Here is a 17,188-nt window from a genome sequence, read left to right as displayed (position 1 = left end):
GCACATTGATTTGAGTGAGGAAAAGGCTCATTTTCAGCTGCTGTACTTGCCGGTACAGGTTTGGTACATCATTGGTGAACACTCAGTACTGCTGTAGAGTACTTTGGAAGGGCAACAGAGCACATTTAAGGTGCTGTCCTAAATCTGCAGCAACCAGATTTTGGTGATTTCATCACATACAGTGGGAGTAGAGTTGCATTTGTGCTTCCGGAGTGGGAGATAAACTTTGGGAGAACAACTGTGAGCACTTTGTGTGCTTTTGGTGCAGTGTTTGCACATTTTGCAGGGAGTTAGGCATTGACAGGTTGCATATTGCTATGGCAACCACAGGTGAGAGCTCTTCATTGCTTCACATCAAGAAGCTTGAAGGCTCACATAACTATGATATTTGGCAAACCCAGTGCTATAATGTGTTGCTCCAGAAGAAGCAGCACAAGCCTATCAAAGAAAGGGGTGTAATGCCCGCTTCTCTTACTGCTGAAGAGTGGGAAGATATGGATGAGCTGGCAAGATCTACTATCATGTTGTCTGTGTCGGACTCTTTACTTTTCAGCATTCGTGAAGAGAAAACAGCTTGGGGAATGTGGCAAAGATTGCAGGACTTGTATGCCCAGCAAAGTGCCTCAAGCAAAGTGTATTGGTTGAAGAAACTCATAGGTCTTCATATGAAGGAAGGGGCGTCTATGGCAGCCCATCTAAATGAGTTTAATGGTATTGTCAGCCAAGTTATAAATCAAAAGTTGGCAATGGACGATGAGTTCAAAGCCACCTTTCTCTTATGCACTTTGCCAGAGAGTTGGGACACATTCAGGACAGCCACTAGCAATTCGAATGCTATGCTGTCATATGCAGATGTTGAGGGTGCTCTCCTTCAAGAGGAGGTGAACAGGAAAAACAACTCTGTTGGAAAGTCCAATGCAATGAATGCACGTGGGAGATCCCAGCAAAGGAGTAAAAGCCAAGAACGGGGAAGGAGCAAGTCCCGCTCCAAAAAGGACTTGGAATGCCATTATTGTGGCAAGAAGGGACACATCAAAAAGCAATGCTACAAATGGAAGAATGATCAAAAGGAAAAGGGCAAAGGAAAGGACAAAGACAAAGATGAAGCCAAAGATGTAAAGCCAAAGGGCAAAAGTGGAGTCAAGATTGAAGAAGTCAATGTGTCACATGCAGGTGACAGTGAGGATGAGGTCCTATTCACGTCTTCACTTGATGCCCATTCACTTCTTGCAGGAGATGGTCATGGTATGCACTCATGGATCATTGATTCAGGTGCCTCCTTTCATGTCACAGGTTGCAGAGACTTGTTTGTCAGGTATACTGCTGGCAATGAAGGAGTAGTTTATTTGGGTGACAACCATGCATGCAAGATTCTTGGCAGAGGTGATGTGAGGCTTGTGTTTTCAGATGGCTCACAGCTTACGCTCCATGATGTCAGGCATGTGCCTGAGGTCAAGAACCTGCTTTCTACTCGACAGCTTGATGATGCTGATTATGTTACCACATTTGGTCGTGGAAAGTGGAAGATTAGTAAGGGCTCACTGGTTGTTGCCAGAGGCTCTAAGGTGGACACTCTTTATTTCATGCATGCTGGTGTTTGTCACCATGCTAATGTAAATGCAACCGAGCTGCCGGAAATCTCTACGTGGCATAGCCGGTTGGGACACATGAGTGTCAAAGGAATGGAGCAATTGTCTCGTTTGGGTTACTTGCCTTCTCTAAAGTTTTCAAGTTTTCAGTTTTGTGAGCATTGCATATATGACAGGCAACTCCAGTGCCCCCACAAGAAAGCTCTTGAACAGAAAGATGCTCAGTTAGAGCTTGTGCATACAGATGTATGTGAGATGCCTCAGCTTTCTTTGGGAGGGGCAAAATATTTTGTGTCATTTATTGATGATGCCACACGTAAGGTGTGGGTTTATCCTCTTCGTTTGAAGAGTGATACATTCTCAGTGTTCTTCACGGTGATCTCCATGAGGAGATATATATGCAACAGCCAGAGGGTTATGCAGTGAGTGGAAAGGAGAAGCTTGTATGCAAGCTGAAAAAGAGTCTTTATGGGCTCAAACAGGCACCAAGGGAATGGTATCATAAATTTGATACATTCATGAAATCCCAGGATTTCAGGAGAAGTGACATAGATCACTGCTTATACACCAAGAAAGCTTTGGATGGCAGTCTATTGATCCTCATCTTGTATGTTGATGATATGTTGATTGTCGGGAAATCTCGTAAAGAGATGGATGCCTTGAAGAAGAGGCTGCATCAAACCTTTGATATGAAGGATTTGGGTGATGCAAATCACATTTTGGGTATGCGGATACTTCGGGACAGAAATCAACATGTGTTGTATTTGTCTCAGAAGGAATACATTGGCAAAGTCTTGCAGAGGTTCAATATGGACGGGGGGAAGAAGACTAGTACTCCTTTGCCTCCATATGTGAAACTCAGTGCTATGGACAGCCCACAGTCGGATAGTGACAGGGCCGGACATTGCATTTGCAGTGGGAGTGGTTTCTAGATACATGGCCAAACCTGGCAAGAAGCATTGGGAAGCAGTGAAAGGTGTCATGAGATACCTGAAGGGCACACAAGATATGTGCATTTGCTTTGGCAAACAGGATGCATTAGTGCATGGTTACACGGATTCGGATTATGCCGGTCATCCAGATAACCGGAAGTCTACTACCAGTTATGTGTTTACATTCACAGGAGGTGCTGTGTCATGGATATCCAGGATGCAGAAGTGCACTGCCTTATCTACTACAGAGGCCGAGTATATTGCAGCCACAGAGGCTTGCAAGGAGGCATTATGGCTATCTCGGTTAGTGGTTGATTTGGGTTATACAGGGGATATTCCATTGTTGCATTGTGACAGTCAGAGTGCTATCCAGTTGGCAAAGAACCCTGTCTTTCATGCAAAGACGAAGCATGTGGATGTGAAGTATCACTTCATTAGAGAGGTGATAGAGAACAAGCAAAGTCAGCTTGTTAAGATTCACACGGATGACAACCCGGCTGATCTGTTGACAAAGAGTTTGCCTCCGGAGCGGTTTGCTCATTGCAGACACTTGATGGGCATTGGATGAGGCCAGTTTCAGCCTTGATATGATATGGCCTTGTATATTATCATGTACATGCTGATTTTTCTTTTCCTTCATTTAAGGGCACTTTGCCTTTAAGTGGCCTTGTATATTATCATGTACATGCTGATTTTTCTTTTCCTTCATTTAAGGGCACTTTGCCTTTAAGTGGGAGGTTGTTGGGGTAAAGGCATTATGCCCACCCTTATAGTGTGTACAAGTCCATAAGTTATAGTACATAGTACACTTAGTACTTTTAATGTACTAAGTGCACTATGTGTACTAGTGCAATATACATGTGTGATAGGGGAGTCACACACTCATCATTCTCATGAGTTGACTTATCCCCACAATTCTCTCTCTCTCTCCCTTCTTCTTTGTGTGTATGTCTCCCACATGAAAACCTAATGAAACCCTAACTCTTTAATCTCCCATTCATGGGGGATCGAGATCCTCGGACTACCAGTTTATGTTGGCAGGCATTGTTTGATAATATGGGCACAAAATTGAGTTTTTCATCAGCCTATCATCCTCAGAGTGAAATTGCAAATTCAGCTATGCTTGACTTGCGCAAGTGTTATGTATCTGAGCAGAAGTCAGATTGGGAAAAGTATTTGCCATTGGTTGAGTTTGCATATGATAACATAGTGCATTCTTCAACTAATAAGGCTCCATTTGAGATAGTCTATGGCAAGGTGGTGCTTCCACCTATCTTACGAACAAAAGATGAAATATTTGCAGTAGATGAGTATGTCTGTGATTTGGATACTGCGTTTGTACAAGTTCGGACAGCCATAGAAAGATCTCAAGCTAAGTAGAAAAAGGCAGTTGACAAACACAGGCGAGAGGTGGTTTTCAAGGAAGGTGATTGGGTATTACTTAAGTTTGAGAAAGCACGTCTTCGGAAGCGGCCAGGTAAGGAAGGCCAGTTTCCTAAGCGCTCAAACAGGTTTTATGGGCCATTCCAAATTTTGTAGAAAATAAATGAAGTGGCATATAGATTGGTATTGCCCGATCACTGGAAAATACACAATGCCTTTCATGTCAGTTTGCTGAGGCCTTATGTGGGACCACCTCCTATGGAACCAATTTTGGAAGATCCACCAGAAGTGGATGAACTTGAGGTATTGCAACCTTAGCAGATAGTTTTTCATAAAGAGCGCAAGCATGCAGGTGGCAAGCTAGTGCGCAAGTATCTTGTGAAGTTTAAAAACTATTCGGCTATGGATGCAAAATGGATGGACGAGGATTATTTTGCAGATTATCTAGAACTTCTGAAGGCCTACTTGGAAGCTTTTTAGTTGCGGTCAATTGCTTAGAAGCCGGGGGGGATGTCACAAAATTCCATACAGCTTTTTTTAGTTGTGGCATGTGGAGCTTGACATGACATACATGTATGGCTGGTGTAGCCTGACATGGTGTGTCTGTGTGGCATATGGAGCCTGACATGACACTACATGTATGGCGAGTGTAGCGTGACATGATAGTACATGTGTGGTTTGTGGGGCTTGACATGGTGTACATGTATGGCCCATGGAGCCTGACATGATGAAATTCTCTGGGACTAGCTATCTTGGACAACTTTTGTATTTATGTTCTGGGAAGGTTCCGGAAGGATCATGAGGCCTAGACATGTTATCAGATATAACTGAGCATATGGGTGTTTCTTCCAGTCTCGCTTGATTTTATGTTTGGATGACTTGTCTTGTTTGCCTGGACAATGCTTGAGATTTCTGCCTGCGTTGTCCATGGGGCCGGGGATGCCTGGGCACCCTGTGGATGTGTATGTGCACACCTGTTTGGGACTGACAGGTGGTCTACATGTGTTTTGCAGGTGGTAAGTATTCCCAAAAACTCAATTTACAGCTTTATGAGTTTACATGCTAATAATTATTGGTGCAGGTTCACACTCACTTATAAGTGACCGGACAACTTATAAGTGAGTACACATTGAGCAGGACTTATTTAATACACGTGGCGGCCAAAAGCTGGGCACTGGACATTATTAGTGGACATGCAGATTTCACATTGTGAAGTTTTCGTCCAAGCTGCGGCCAGTTGATATTGTGCTTATTCTTTCTATCTTTAGCGGTGCATTTCCCCTATCAACTACTTATTTGCTATACTAATTCTTTCTATTTGCTACTTCCCTTAGTGTTAGGCTTCATTATGACTGAGTCTGCCCTGCATCTCCGCAGGTTTGATAGAAACTCAGTACAAAGGGCTTTGTGTGAATATATGCTCTTATGTGTGTGTGTGTGTGCGCGTGTGGAGTCCGTATGTGAGAGCATATCTTGATACAGAGTTCTACACCCACTATTGGGCACTGATGACGTTAGTGGGGATGTTGTAGTATCTAGTCCATACTATGCATAATGGAGTTGATAGTTATATAGTCTTGTGGGTTGACTACCATGAGTATATAACATGCACGTTACTAAAAGGTGAATTTGGGCATGTTCCTGGATTCATCTAGGTATATATATATATATATATATATATATATATATATTATTTGGGCCTCCTTTAAGTAGGCGCTCCCATCTGGACCTAAAAAGCACCAGTGGGAGCTAAAATTGGCGGAGGAGCTCTAATCTCAAGGCTAAAAAAAACGTGGGCTTAAAAAAGCAGCGTACTCAGAACTGCCAGCCACCTATCGACTACAACACGCCCGTCACCTGTGAAGAACAACGAAGAAGAAGAGAAAAAAAACTCACCCGTTTGACTACCTGCCACTTGCCGACAGGCATGGTTTGAAACCGGCCTGACGGGCGGTGAAACAAACACTCGCACATAGAACACTTCAACGCCATTGAGGACCTAGAAAAGGAAAACAAACAGGGGGAGCTAGAGTGCTCCTAAGCAACGCAATTTTAAAGAAGAGGAGAATATATATCTATATTTATAGATATGGCTCCCCTTTAATTTTCTGCAAAGCGGTATTTCTTTAATTGATTATAAGGGCTTTGATTACAATAAGGCTGGGAACTCAGCCGTCATAGTAGAACTCCCGAAGCCTGCAAAGAACCTGCATCATGGCTTCTTGTCCACTCGGCATCCACAAACAAATCCAACCATTGTTCACATCAAAAGACTCTCTCACATTTAGTTTGCATACAGAAGCTTTCTCCCATGATCAGGGCTACCACAACCATCCATAGCCTCTCACACTATGAACAGCATCACACCCTGACACATCCAGTGCTTCTGCATCACAACACAGACTCCCAAACTGTCTCTCAAAAGAGATCTCGTATCATAGCACAACATTCCATACACTCGACACACCTGTACCAACCCTCTCTAGCTTCCAAGGGTACTATCCATCTCTGTTATGGATTCCCTGTCCCCTGCCCAATCAGTAGCAAGGCTGTACCAAACATGTGTCCATTCCTGTACATTCTGCCTGCATGTGACCTATCTCCTGGAGAAACCCAAAAACACGTTTCCTCGAGAAACCTACGACCAGTTTCCACATGAAACCCTTAGGCTTGTTTCCCTTTGAAACTTCTGTCCTGTTTCCATACAGAACCATTCATGGCACCATTCAACAACAGTGCCAACAACAACATACATCTAGTTACCTGTTCCCTCATGAAACATCTGGCAACATAGAGATGCCCATATCTGTAGGTCCTTCTGTTCCTTTCTAGCAGGAAGAAAACAATCTACTCCATGAGCACACAGCCATGTGAGCTTGCATCACTCCCATGCCAAGAAACATAACCAAGTGACTTGTACTTGCAGCCAGAAACCCAAGCATATAGCTGAATTTGCTACCAAACAAAAACAGCCCATGAACAGTCCTTAAACTGATCTCAAAACAGTCCCGAACCCAAAGCAAAGAGAAGCTGAAAATTCCATCAGTTGAACGCCATCGACATGATGTCTATGTTCATGAAAAACCAGCCCCTCCTTTCTGCAAAAACACGGCATCCTCCAAAAAGTACACACCTGGCCGCCTGTGAGATGCACTGCCGCCTATACGATGCGCTGCCCGCACAGTACTCAACCTGCAGCCACCTGTACGATGCACCTGCACCACCTCTCCGTACAGGTCAACACCTGCAGCCACCCATACCAAATAGTGTGCAGCTGCCACTTGGATCAGCTGTCGTACAGCCTCCGTACTTGACTGTACCTGCTGTCTGTACAGGCTTGCAGTTACTGCCTGTACCAGCCGTCAGCCAAAACCTGCACAGTAGGCGTCCTGCAGCACCCGTACCCTGGTCGTCAGCTCCGCCTGTAGATCCAGCCGCCAGTAAGCATGCAGCCGCCTGTTCCGTACAGTTCTCAACAGCCTGTTCTGTACGACCAGCAGTTCAATATATGGGTACTCTCTACGCAGGTGTGGTTCCCTTCTCATCCACACAGCGAGCTTGCACGCCTCCTCCCCAAAAGCAAGAGAGAGAGAGGAAGAAGAGAGTCGTGGGCCTCCAAAAGTGGAGCAGCCTCAATAGGCCTCCCAAGGTTTTAAAACCTTTATATCTTTAATTTTTTTGCCCACCAAAGGTTATAAAACCTTTTTAAATTAAAGTATCTTTGGCCCTTTCACACTTGGGGTTGTCCACACATGGGCTTCCTTTTTAACTCCAATTTGATGCCATTCACACTGTCCACCATGTCCCCGTGCACACCCGCATACTGTCCAGAGAAAACACAGGGTCGTGACATACCCCCCTCTTGAAAAATGGCAAGCGTCCTCGATTGCACTCAATGGCACAATAAGGCATCTTATGAGCAAAGGCTCCCCATATGACAAAAACAATGGCCCTCCAATGCATCTGAGTGATAAAACAATCATCTTGCACAATAGGCCACACTGTCACGCCAAAGTGACAAACACCTCTTGCTTGTTCCTTCAGAACCTACAGCAAAAGTCTAAAACCAAATGGAAACACGTTAACTGTGTTAACCAAAAACAAAATCATGCATCATTCTACATATGGCACATATATGCATTCGCAAACAATATGCTCCTCAAAATGCTCTACCTACTCCAAAGTAACAGTCTAAGGGCTGCTCGCAAGCCTTACGCCCATGGGCATCCCGCAGGACCCATGACTGATGGTACAACATGAGCATATGAAAGCACTCAATGCATCCAAACACTACATCCACGAAGTACTTCCCACATATGTCTCATGGCCTTTTACACCAGTTTCCACTGTAGTACAACTACCCATATCAATGTTTAACTATGGTAGACTAATAGTATTCATATCCATGTACTCAATTCTGATTTCCTTCACTAATAAACAATGCCTCCATGAGATGGCTAGTCCCATTACTCTTGTACAAAAGATTTAGTGTGTTTCAATCTCATAGGTGCTTCTTTTGGATACAACTTGGACAACAACCCTCGAGTTCTAGAATACTCAATTCCCAGCAGTGGAATATAAACCTTTAGCATTCTCTTTTGTTCCTGATTTCTTGGATGTCAAAATACAAAGGCCAGTGACATCCCCTCGGCTTCTAATCAGTTGTTCTCAACTAAAAAGCTTCTTGGTATGCTTGTAAAACTTGTGGATACTCCGCAAAGAAGTTCTCATCCACCCACTTGGCATCCATAGTCCAATAATTCTTAAACTTGAGAAGGTACTTTCTAGTAATCTTGCCATGCGATCCCCTTCTTTCCTTATAAAAGGCAATTTGCTCTAGTTGAAGAACTTCCTCTAGCTCTTCAACTTCTGGTAAATCCCTCGCTCACTGGTTCCAAAGGTTCGGGACCCTTATACTTCTCACACTCCGTTTTCTGTTCTGCCACATAGCACTTAAACAAATCCAATATGGCTGAATTTGCCAAGAATTTGGTGTCAAAACCAAGGAATTGTTTGTGCACTTAATTTATGCTTGTGAGCATATTTGTGTATGTGTGCCAAGGGTTGGGGACGCCCGATTAAACCCAAGGACGAGCATGTGTGCACGTGTTTGTGTCTTCAGGTGTGTGTTGATCTTGACAAGAAGAGAATCATGCTTGGAAATTCCTAACCAAGGGCGACCCTAGAGGTGCAAGGGGTGGGAAAATTTGCTAGAGAGGTCAATCCCAATGTCACTTGATGTGAAGGGTGAAAATTGTGAGGACAAGATGTTCCCCGAAGGCATATTTTCTATCTCTCATCGCAGTTTTCCATCAAATTATCTCTTGCGCGTGTGGGAACACCCCTTCTGTGGGTAAGAGAAGAGGAGGACATTCCGCATGAAGAACCATGTCTCAAGAGCCACAGAGAGAGGAGCTAGGCCATAGCAAGAAAAAGTAGAGATAAGCAAGGAAAAGCTAAGACAAAGCTAGACCTATTAGTCGAGGACAAATGCTTAATAAGTGGGGGCGATGTCAACTAAGCATCAAAATACAGGTGGCTGATGTGTAAAAATGCAATGCAGCCAAAAAAACAAAAAAAAAGGTTTTAAAAAAAGAGTGGTGTTGGTGATGTGGCAGTGCTGATGTGGCACTAATGACATGGTGCTACCACATGGTCGGATGGCAACGTAGGGCAACCTTACAGGCTTGGAATGATTCGACCAGCTTTTTGGAAAGAAAAAGATTAAAAGCTTTTTAAATACTAAAAAGAGACGAGCTTTTATTATTAAAAAGATGCTTTTCGGGCTATAAGTGAGTTTTAAGGCGCTTTTCTCAAGTGCTTTTGGGCAAGAACTATAAATTCAGCTATTCTCTCATTGTTGAGACATGCAAAAAGATAAGAGAGCTCTCTAGCTCTAAGAACTTGAACTCAAGACTCCTCCAAGTGGTTTTATCAAATATAACTCATAGAGAGGGGGGGGTGGGTGGGGGCAACTCTATTCCGACCCATAGTGTGGTGTCTTCTGTCTCTACTCTCTCTCTTTTGTTTATTTTCAGATTTTCTCATGGTTTTATGCGTGAATTTATCGCTTTCTTGAAGATAAGCTAGGTACACATGGCACAACCCTTGCAAAGGTCTGTTACACATGGAGGGTCTTTGGGGACGGTTTTGAGGGGGAGTAGTCGCTCTCTGTCCATGGTAAAAGGTGAGCTAGGTGAGTCTTGATCTGGCCTTCCATGAAGATCCCCTTGTCTTTTGTCTTGAGGTATGCATACTTGGGGCTCCATCCATTACAATAAAGGTAGTGATAGGCGGACGTAAGGGGGACCGCCACAGATACATGCAGATAGAGAAACAAGACCACCTCTGGACTTGAGGAGGCGAGGGATCCGTCGTAGTTCCGGTGCCTTGACCCTCCTAGCTCCATGTGTGCTAGGGGCAACAATGGGGGGAATGTGCGCAAGGGTGGTAGGGAGGGACCTTTTATCAACAACTTGAGAAGAAGTGGCAGCTGGACAGAGGAGTCTTGAACCTCCTGCAGGGTGGGTGGGGCCACCTTGCCGTGGAGATCCTAGTCTCCAGGTTAATGTTCATAACGGTTGCGAGTAGGTACCATTGCCTTGGGGGTCCCACCAGCTTGGCCCTCTGGTTGCCACCACCCAATCTGGGGAGATAGTTCTGCCGTCGTGGGCCGCTGGGCTGTAGTTAGTAGCGGCCGTGTCCTCTGTGTGTAGGGTCTGCCTCGGTGGGGAGGCTGGTGGCCAAACGCTGGGTCTGCTTGGCCAGGCACGTGTCATTGTGGCTGAGGAGAGGGGCGAGGTTAGCCGCTGGGCTCTTCCGCTCCTGTCGGCGGGACTTAGAGTGGATCTGGGTGTGGGTCTGCAAGGCGACCTCCGCAGCAAGGCAGCCAGTGGGGCGCTGTGATTGTCATCTCCACTTGGTCAGAGGACTGGTGAATCAGGGTGAATCAGGTGGCACATAGAGCAGGGCTGCCTTTGCCGGGAAGGATCAGGCGCTGTGGGAGAGCGTGAGAGTAGGGGGGAGGACTGCGGGGGGAAGGTGGAGAAGAGGGAATGGGGCCGGTGGGGTCGTGGAGGGAGAAAGAAAGTTATATCAAATGTCTTCACAAGACCCCGTGGGTCTATGAGCGAGGAGGAGGGAGGGGGGATCTCAATAGCTGCGGGGGGGGGGGGGGGGGGGGGGGGGGGTGTGTATATATCAACGACATGAGGAGAAACGGCATCTGGACAGAGGAATCTTGAACCTTCTGCAAGGTTGGTGGGGCCGCCTCGCCATCTAGATCTTGCTCTCGAGGTTAATGCTCATAACATTACCAATAGGTACCATTGCCTGGGGTCCCGCCAGCGTGGCCCTCTGGTTGCCGCCACCCAATGGGGGGGGGGGGGGGGGGGGTTAGTTCTGCCATTGCAGCCGGCAGGCTGTTTGCTGCTAGCGGCGTGTCCTCTGTGTGTTGGGCCTGTTCGTGGGGAGGCTCTGGTGGTGGGACACCAGGTCTGCGTAGCCAGGCACCTGTCCAGAGGCACATGTACATCTGGCTGAGGAGAGGGGCAGAGTTGGCCACTGGGCAGCTGGGCTATTCTGCTCTTATCTGCGGGACTCAGAGTGGGTTTGGGTGCGGGTCTGCAGGGCGACCTTTGCGGACTTGACGCCGAGGGTAGGCTCTAGCGAGGTGTCCCATTTGTCAGCAAATGCATTATTGCCGGGGGAGGAGACCTGAATACTCCATGCGCTGTAGAATCGGCACCTCTTGAAGGAGGCTAGACAACAGGATGACCTACAAGAGAGCCTTTGGGGGGATAATGCATACTCTGATGGGGAAACCCAGCTGTCCTGGCCACCACGGAGGCGGCCGTCTGGGGGGGTTCCAGAACTTGTCCAATCGATTGACCAATCGACTGTTGGAGGGGCATATATGCCCTTCGGAGGCCTGGGAAGCCAACTATGATGAGAAGCCAGTCAATACTGTAACTCCGATTATGTCTTTGCCATTACGTTGTCCCTTCACCTATCTCGTACTCGTTTTACAGCCTTGCACACTCATCATCTTGGTCCTGCTTATGCCGTTGGCTCGGTGAGGTTTGGAATCTTATTAGCCCTATGACTTTTTCCTTCATATTTCAATGACTTTTCCCTTTTTATTTCCTTTTGACGTTTTCCTTCTCATTTCCTGTATTTTTTAGAACGTTTGGGGGCTGCCATTTCTTTACTTGGGAGGTTTCAACAACTGTACTTTCAACAAAGACAATTTAGGCTGAATACCAATGACAAATAGATGATGTCAGCAAGAGAGGGGTCCATTCTGTAGCAATGATTTTTCTTGTGATGGGAATCACACTGATGTTGAAAGGTGAATGAGGGCCATCATTGTGGCACAAGGAAGTTATTGGCTACTATTAGGCTTGTCTTGTCTTCCCATTGCTTTTTATTTTCGTGAGAAGTCTATGCTTTTTTTGCATATAAGATTTTTACAGCTAAATTTACACTTAGGTTTTTTGTGTTGCAGACATTGAACTCGCAGTCACATGAGGTTCATAAGACAATGTCATTTGTCCCCTTTGCACCTGCTTGTGTGGTAAGTGTTCCTTCCCAAGTACAATGTGATCAGTAACGACATTGAAGCTAGACTGGTAGGTGAGCTTCTAATGGTGTATCAATGTGGTTAGTGCCTAAGGACAATGAAACATAGAAATTTGGCAACCTCAGGGATTTTGTAATGTAGCTAAAGAGAATGAAACATACAAACTTCTCAACCTCAGGGATTTTGAAAGGCTCTTACCATTGGTACTGGTTGAATATATGTCTCTCCAAGGTTTTAGGAACCATACTCTTCTTCCCTCCAGTCCATATGCTTTGGTTAGCATGTCTTCATGCGTGCTAGCTATCAGAAATGCAAAGCAAAGCATATGGACTGGAGCGAAGAGCTGTGATTTTGTCCAATTTGCTGTGCGATGCAAAGGGCATTCAAGCTGGAAAGCCAGATAACATCTTAGAAACTGCCACGCTTTTGTATATAGCATGGAAGTGTCTGCTTTTTGAGGCTTAGAATGCGCATGACTTCAACAAGTTTCAAAGCTTCTGTCATGCACCAGAATTACAGAATTATATTAAGTAGAATGTGACTAGAGATATATGGGCTCACTAATTTGCACAAGGTACTGGAACTGGTGGTCACACTAAAAGTTGGGTTTCTTTTTGCAGGTTATTCGAGTATTGATCCCTCTGTATGCAGCCTATCTTCCGGGAGCATTCTTGTGGCGGCTTTTATTTATGCTTCTTTATGTTATCATGACATACCTTTTTCTGGTCACACTCAAAACCTCAGTTGCTCTTGGGCTGTTGAAGCATGCAAGCTGGTATATAGCCAGGTATAGGAAGAAAGAAAAACTTCTCCATTTTGATTAAAAGATACCAGTGTAAGTTTTTGCTTCACCAAACATTAGCAGACGTGTTTTCTTGAGGTACATGGGTACATGTAGCGCTCACAGGAGAGAGAGAGAGAGAGAGAGAGGAGTATAGACCCAATCATGCGAGTACATGTCTCTAGGAAAATGGGAAAAAAAAGGTTGTGTGATTGTCTTCTCCTGTGAGTATTTTGCTGTGATGCAACACTTGATAAAGCAGCAATGGCAATGGTCCTCCAGTGAAAGACATGCTCAAGGGTGCGAGGGATGCATGTGCAAATAGTAGCAAAAGTTTTATGCTTAGTTGGATGGTAGCTAAGGTATGGATTGCATATGCATATTGTGGCATTGGTTCTATCCAGCAGTGGGGTGCTCTACAATCTCTTTTTGCAAAGGAGAATTTGTGTGATAGGCTTATGTGTGAGGTGTATAGCTGGTTCTAAACAAACATTGTCTTTCCCAGTGCTTCATTGAGAAGAAGGTCTTTGGCAGGATGAATAAGATGCTTTGGCATCCCATGTAGCTAACAGTTGTTTTTTAAATCCATCATCCACTTCGAGTTTTAGGGTTTACATTTGTGTGTTTTTTGAACCTTGCAAGTGACTTACCCATGGAATCTGAGAAGGGTCTTTGGAAGGATCAGTAAGAATGCGTCGGGCATCCCATTTAGCACACTGTCGATTTTTATCCATCATCCACCTCAAGCTCGAGAGTCCACATTTGTGCGACTTCCAAACCTTGCCCCATGAAATCTGAGGTGGCCTTGTTGAGGTTTTATGTTGAAGATTCGTTAATGTACTAACCATCCTTTGTTTTGTGAGGATCTCAATGGGTTAAGCTCCTCGATTCAACTTGAAGAAGTGAGCAGTTAATTTGTTACTTCGTAGAAGTTTGTGCGAAATTTCTTGTGAATTGTTTCAATCTTGAGCCAAGTAGACATTGAGATGGTATCCCGGTATGTACTTACGAAGCCAATTTAATTTCAACTTGGTTAGATGTGTATATAGTATGTGCGTTTTCATTCATCTTTCTTAGGTAAGACACATCGTTGACCTCTCTCGTTTGATAACGTTCTAGGCCCAGCACAGTGCCGTTTTTTTGGGTCTTTTGCACGTTGACTATAAGTTTATTGTTCATACGAAACTCATCCACGGCAGCCATTAATATCTAGGCACATCAAAGAAAGTTATGCTCATGTCTTCAGTTCTCTTCTTGATTAATTACCTTATTCGGTTTATTATGGAGTTGCTTATGATTAGCTTTGATCCACCATGACTTTACACATGGTATCCTGACAACTCCTATTTAGTGGGATGGAGGAGATTAATGTGGAGATTAGTGGTGGATTTAGGGCTTATGGTTTAACTTAGGGAGAGGAAAGAGAGCATATTTTTGTGTGTAAGTCGATAGGATTGAGCTTCATTTTAATCTTTGGGAGGGACATGAAAGAGATCTGCACTCCTCCATTGGCGCTATTTGAGTGGTGGATTTGGGGCAAAGAGCGTCTTTTGTGTTTGTGTGAGTGGAAAGGAATGAGTTTCATTTCAATCTTTGGGGGAGACATGAAAGAGATCTGCACTCCTCCATTGTCGTTATTTTATGACCATCAGTCTCAAAAGCATTAGCACTCCAAGCAAGTCAATAGCACGTTTTACCTCTAGAAGATACATCTACAGCTTAACGGCACAATCCATGGTATTGAGTAGAACACATTGGATGATCAATAGCAATCAAACTTTTTTTGTAAGCACATTAGTGATTTACCTAGATGCTTTGGCATCATCAACTCCAACATTTCTACTTAGGTTAAGACTAGTAATAGAGGTAAGACCATCTTTAAGTTTGGTTGGTCTAGTGTAGAAACTAGTTACTTGCATATGTGTGATTTTTGACAATAAGCAATACACAATCATTCCCTTGCATTAGAATACTTGTGAGCTCTTCTTCTTCTCGACTTTTGCTTCCTGGTATGTTGGTAACCATTCCGTTGCTTAACATGGTTTCGTTCGCTTGACGTATGTAAGACGGTGTTGGAACATGTAAAGTTGTATTATGTGCTTAATGTCAAATAGGGACAGTCTACGAGTGTACATTGTTGTTTAAGACTAGTAATAGTGGTTGGACCATTTTTAAGTTACTTTTTACAATAAGCAATACACAATCATTTCCTTGTACTAGTTTTCTTGTGAGCTCTCTTCCCTTCCTCATCTTGCTTAATTATATGCTTTTAAATTTATGCTTGCTAGATGGATGCTTGAATGTAAATTTACCTCTTCGATTAGTTGCTTCTTTCCTCGCTTTTGTGAGAGAACTATTGCAAAGGACCATCTCTTTTTCTCTCCATCTAGGCATTGAGAGCTCTCCTTTCACTCATTTGGCAAAACAAGCATTCCAGACTGATAAGGGAGTACCTTAGCCTTGTTGAAGCATGTGTCGTTGGGTCTTGCCTTCGAGCCATAAATACAACTTTCCATTGTGGATACGTTACCTCGTCCATCGTGTCGTCACTCAATTGTCACACTGGAATGCTCCTTTGCAAAAAGATTAAAGAGAGCTCTCAATGTCTTTGTGGGTGTGCTAGCTCATCTGTCGCGTTCTCAACTTCTTGATATTTGGCACGGCTCTGTCGGGGATTAGTCCAGGACTTGGCTCCTTTTTTCGTCCATTCCTCCATGGTATTAGGATCACCCAATATTGTGCGGTGTTGATTAGGAGGTTACTAATGTGCTTATTTGTTGTGTTTTATTTTGATTTTGGGTTTATTTTTACATTAGGGTATTTTATTTCATCTATTGATAAGGTAAAATCTTAGTTTTTTGGTGGTTTGCATGAAATTGGAGTCCAAGAAGTTTAGATTTATTTGCTTTGATTCCACAATTAGTGTATTAGGAGTGGAATCCACTCTAAAAACATGAGTATTGAACTCCATTAGGTTGAATTAAGATCAAGAAGTCAATTTTAGGTCATGAATTTTATATTTTTTCATAAATTGGTATAGTAGAAGCATGTTAAATCATCTAAAAATAATATAAATTTACTTAATTAATTTTATCACAATTGTTAATTAAGATTAAAAATACTAAACACATGTTATAAGTTCTAGAAATCACAAAAATCATAAAAAACAAGCCAAACCAGCTCTTAGGTAGGCGACGTGACTCCATAGTCCCGTGCAAAAAAACGTGATTTTGGACACATGCACCATGAGCCATGAGGTGAGCTGTGAGCTTGAAGACATGAGTTGTAGGCCTAGACATGTGAGCTGTGAGTCTGGAGCCAATCTGACCAGATTTTGCATCGCTAGATGCAATGAAGGATTTCTCACTGGTGGGAGGGGAAAGTTGGCCTTCCATGGGTTATCCCAATCACTATAATATTTTTTTTAGATGTGATAGGTGATGACTTTATTTTGATCCCATCAGAGAAAACACCCCCTAGGGGAGGATCAATGTACATCCCTACACATTGGCATGTCTTAGCCCACCTCTGAGTGAGTAAGGGCTAAGTGAGCATGAATATCGCACAAGGGACATAGCAGGCCTCGCAACCTTCTTATCCTTGGAACTCCGAGTCTCGATAAGTTCTATTTTACAAAGGAATTCTCAACTTTGGAGAGACTTAATTGATTGGATGAATGGGAATTTAAGAGCCCACATAGGTGAGCTTAAACATGAAGAAGAGGAGGATGACTTGTGCCACAGTGAGTGCTCTCCTTTCATACCCAAGACATTAAGGAACGGGGTCTCCGTAATCTTGGATGGTGATGCTGGTGTCAGTATAATTACCAAGGATTGCTGGGAGCCCTGGGGAAGTCCACCACTCGTAGGCATGAGTCTCATGGTCAAGCTTACCGATGGGAACATAGCTAATGCTTTGGACC

The 17,188-nt window shown here is 44.1% G+C and overlaps 1 protein-coding gene across 2 annotated transcripts in view; it reads left to right on the top strand.

Moving 5' to 3' along the window:
• POD1 (POLLEN DEFECTIVE IN GUIDANCE-like protein) overlaps window positions 1-13,882 on the top strand; it is an 83,351-nt gene extending 69,469 nt beyond the window's left edge. For both annotated transcript variants that reach the window (XR_015268250.1, XM_086814401.1), the window contains exons 11-12: window positions 12,411-12,479; window positions 13,106-13,882. Coding sequence is in view for 1 of the 2 variants with exons in the window: in XM_086814401.1 (XP_086670527.1) it covers window positions 12,411-12,479; window positions 13,106-13,309 (273 nt within the window). In the remaining variant the exon portion in view is untranslated. The remainder of the gene's footprint in view (window positions 1-12,410; window positions 12,480-13,105) is intronic.
• Window positions 13,883-17,188: the final 3,306 nt, after the last annotated feature.

The sequence above is a fragment of the Cibotium barometz genome, chromosome 20 (genome assembly GCF_041138505.1).
Source record: "Cibotium barometz isolate CiBa-2024 chromosome 20, ASM4113850v1, whole genome shotgun sequence".
NCBI classification, from domain to species: Eukaryota; Viridiplantae; Streptophyta; class Polypodiopsida; order Cyatheales; family Cibotiaceae; genus Cibotium; species Cibotium barometz.
The sequence above is the reverse complement of the archived record's forward strand: the minus strand, read 5'-3'. Positions and strand labels throughout refer to the sequence as shown.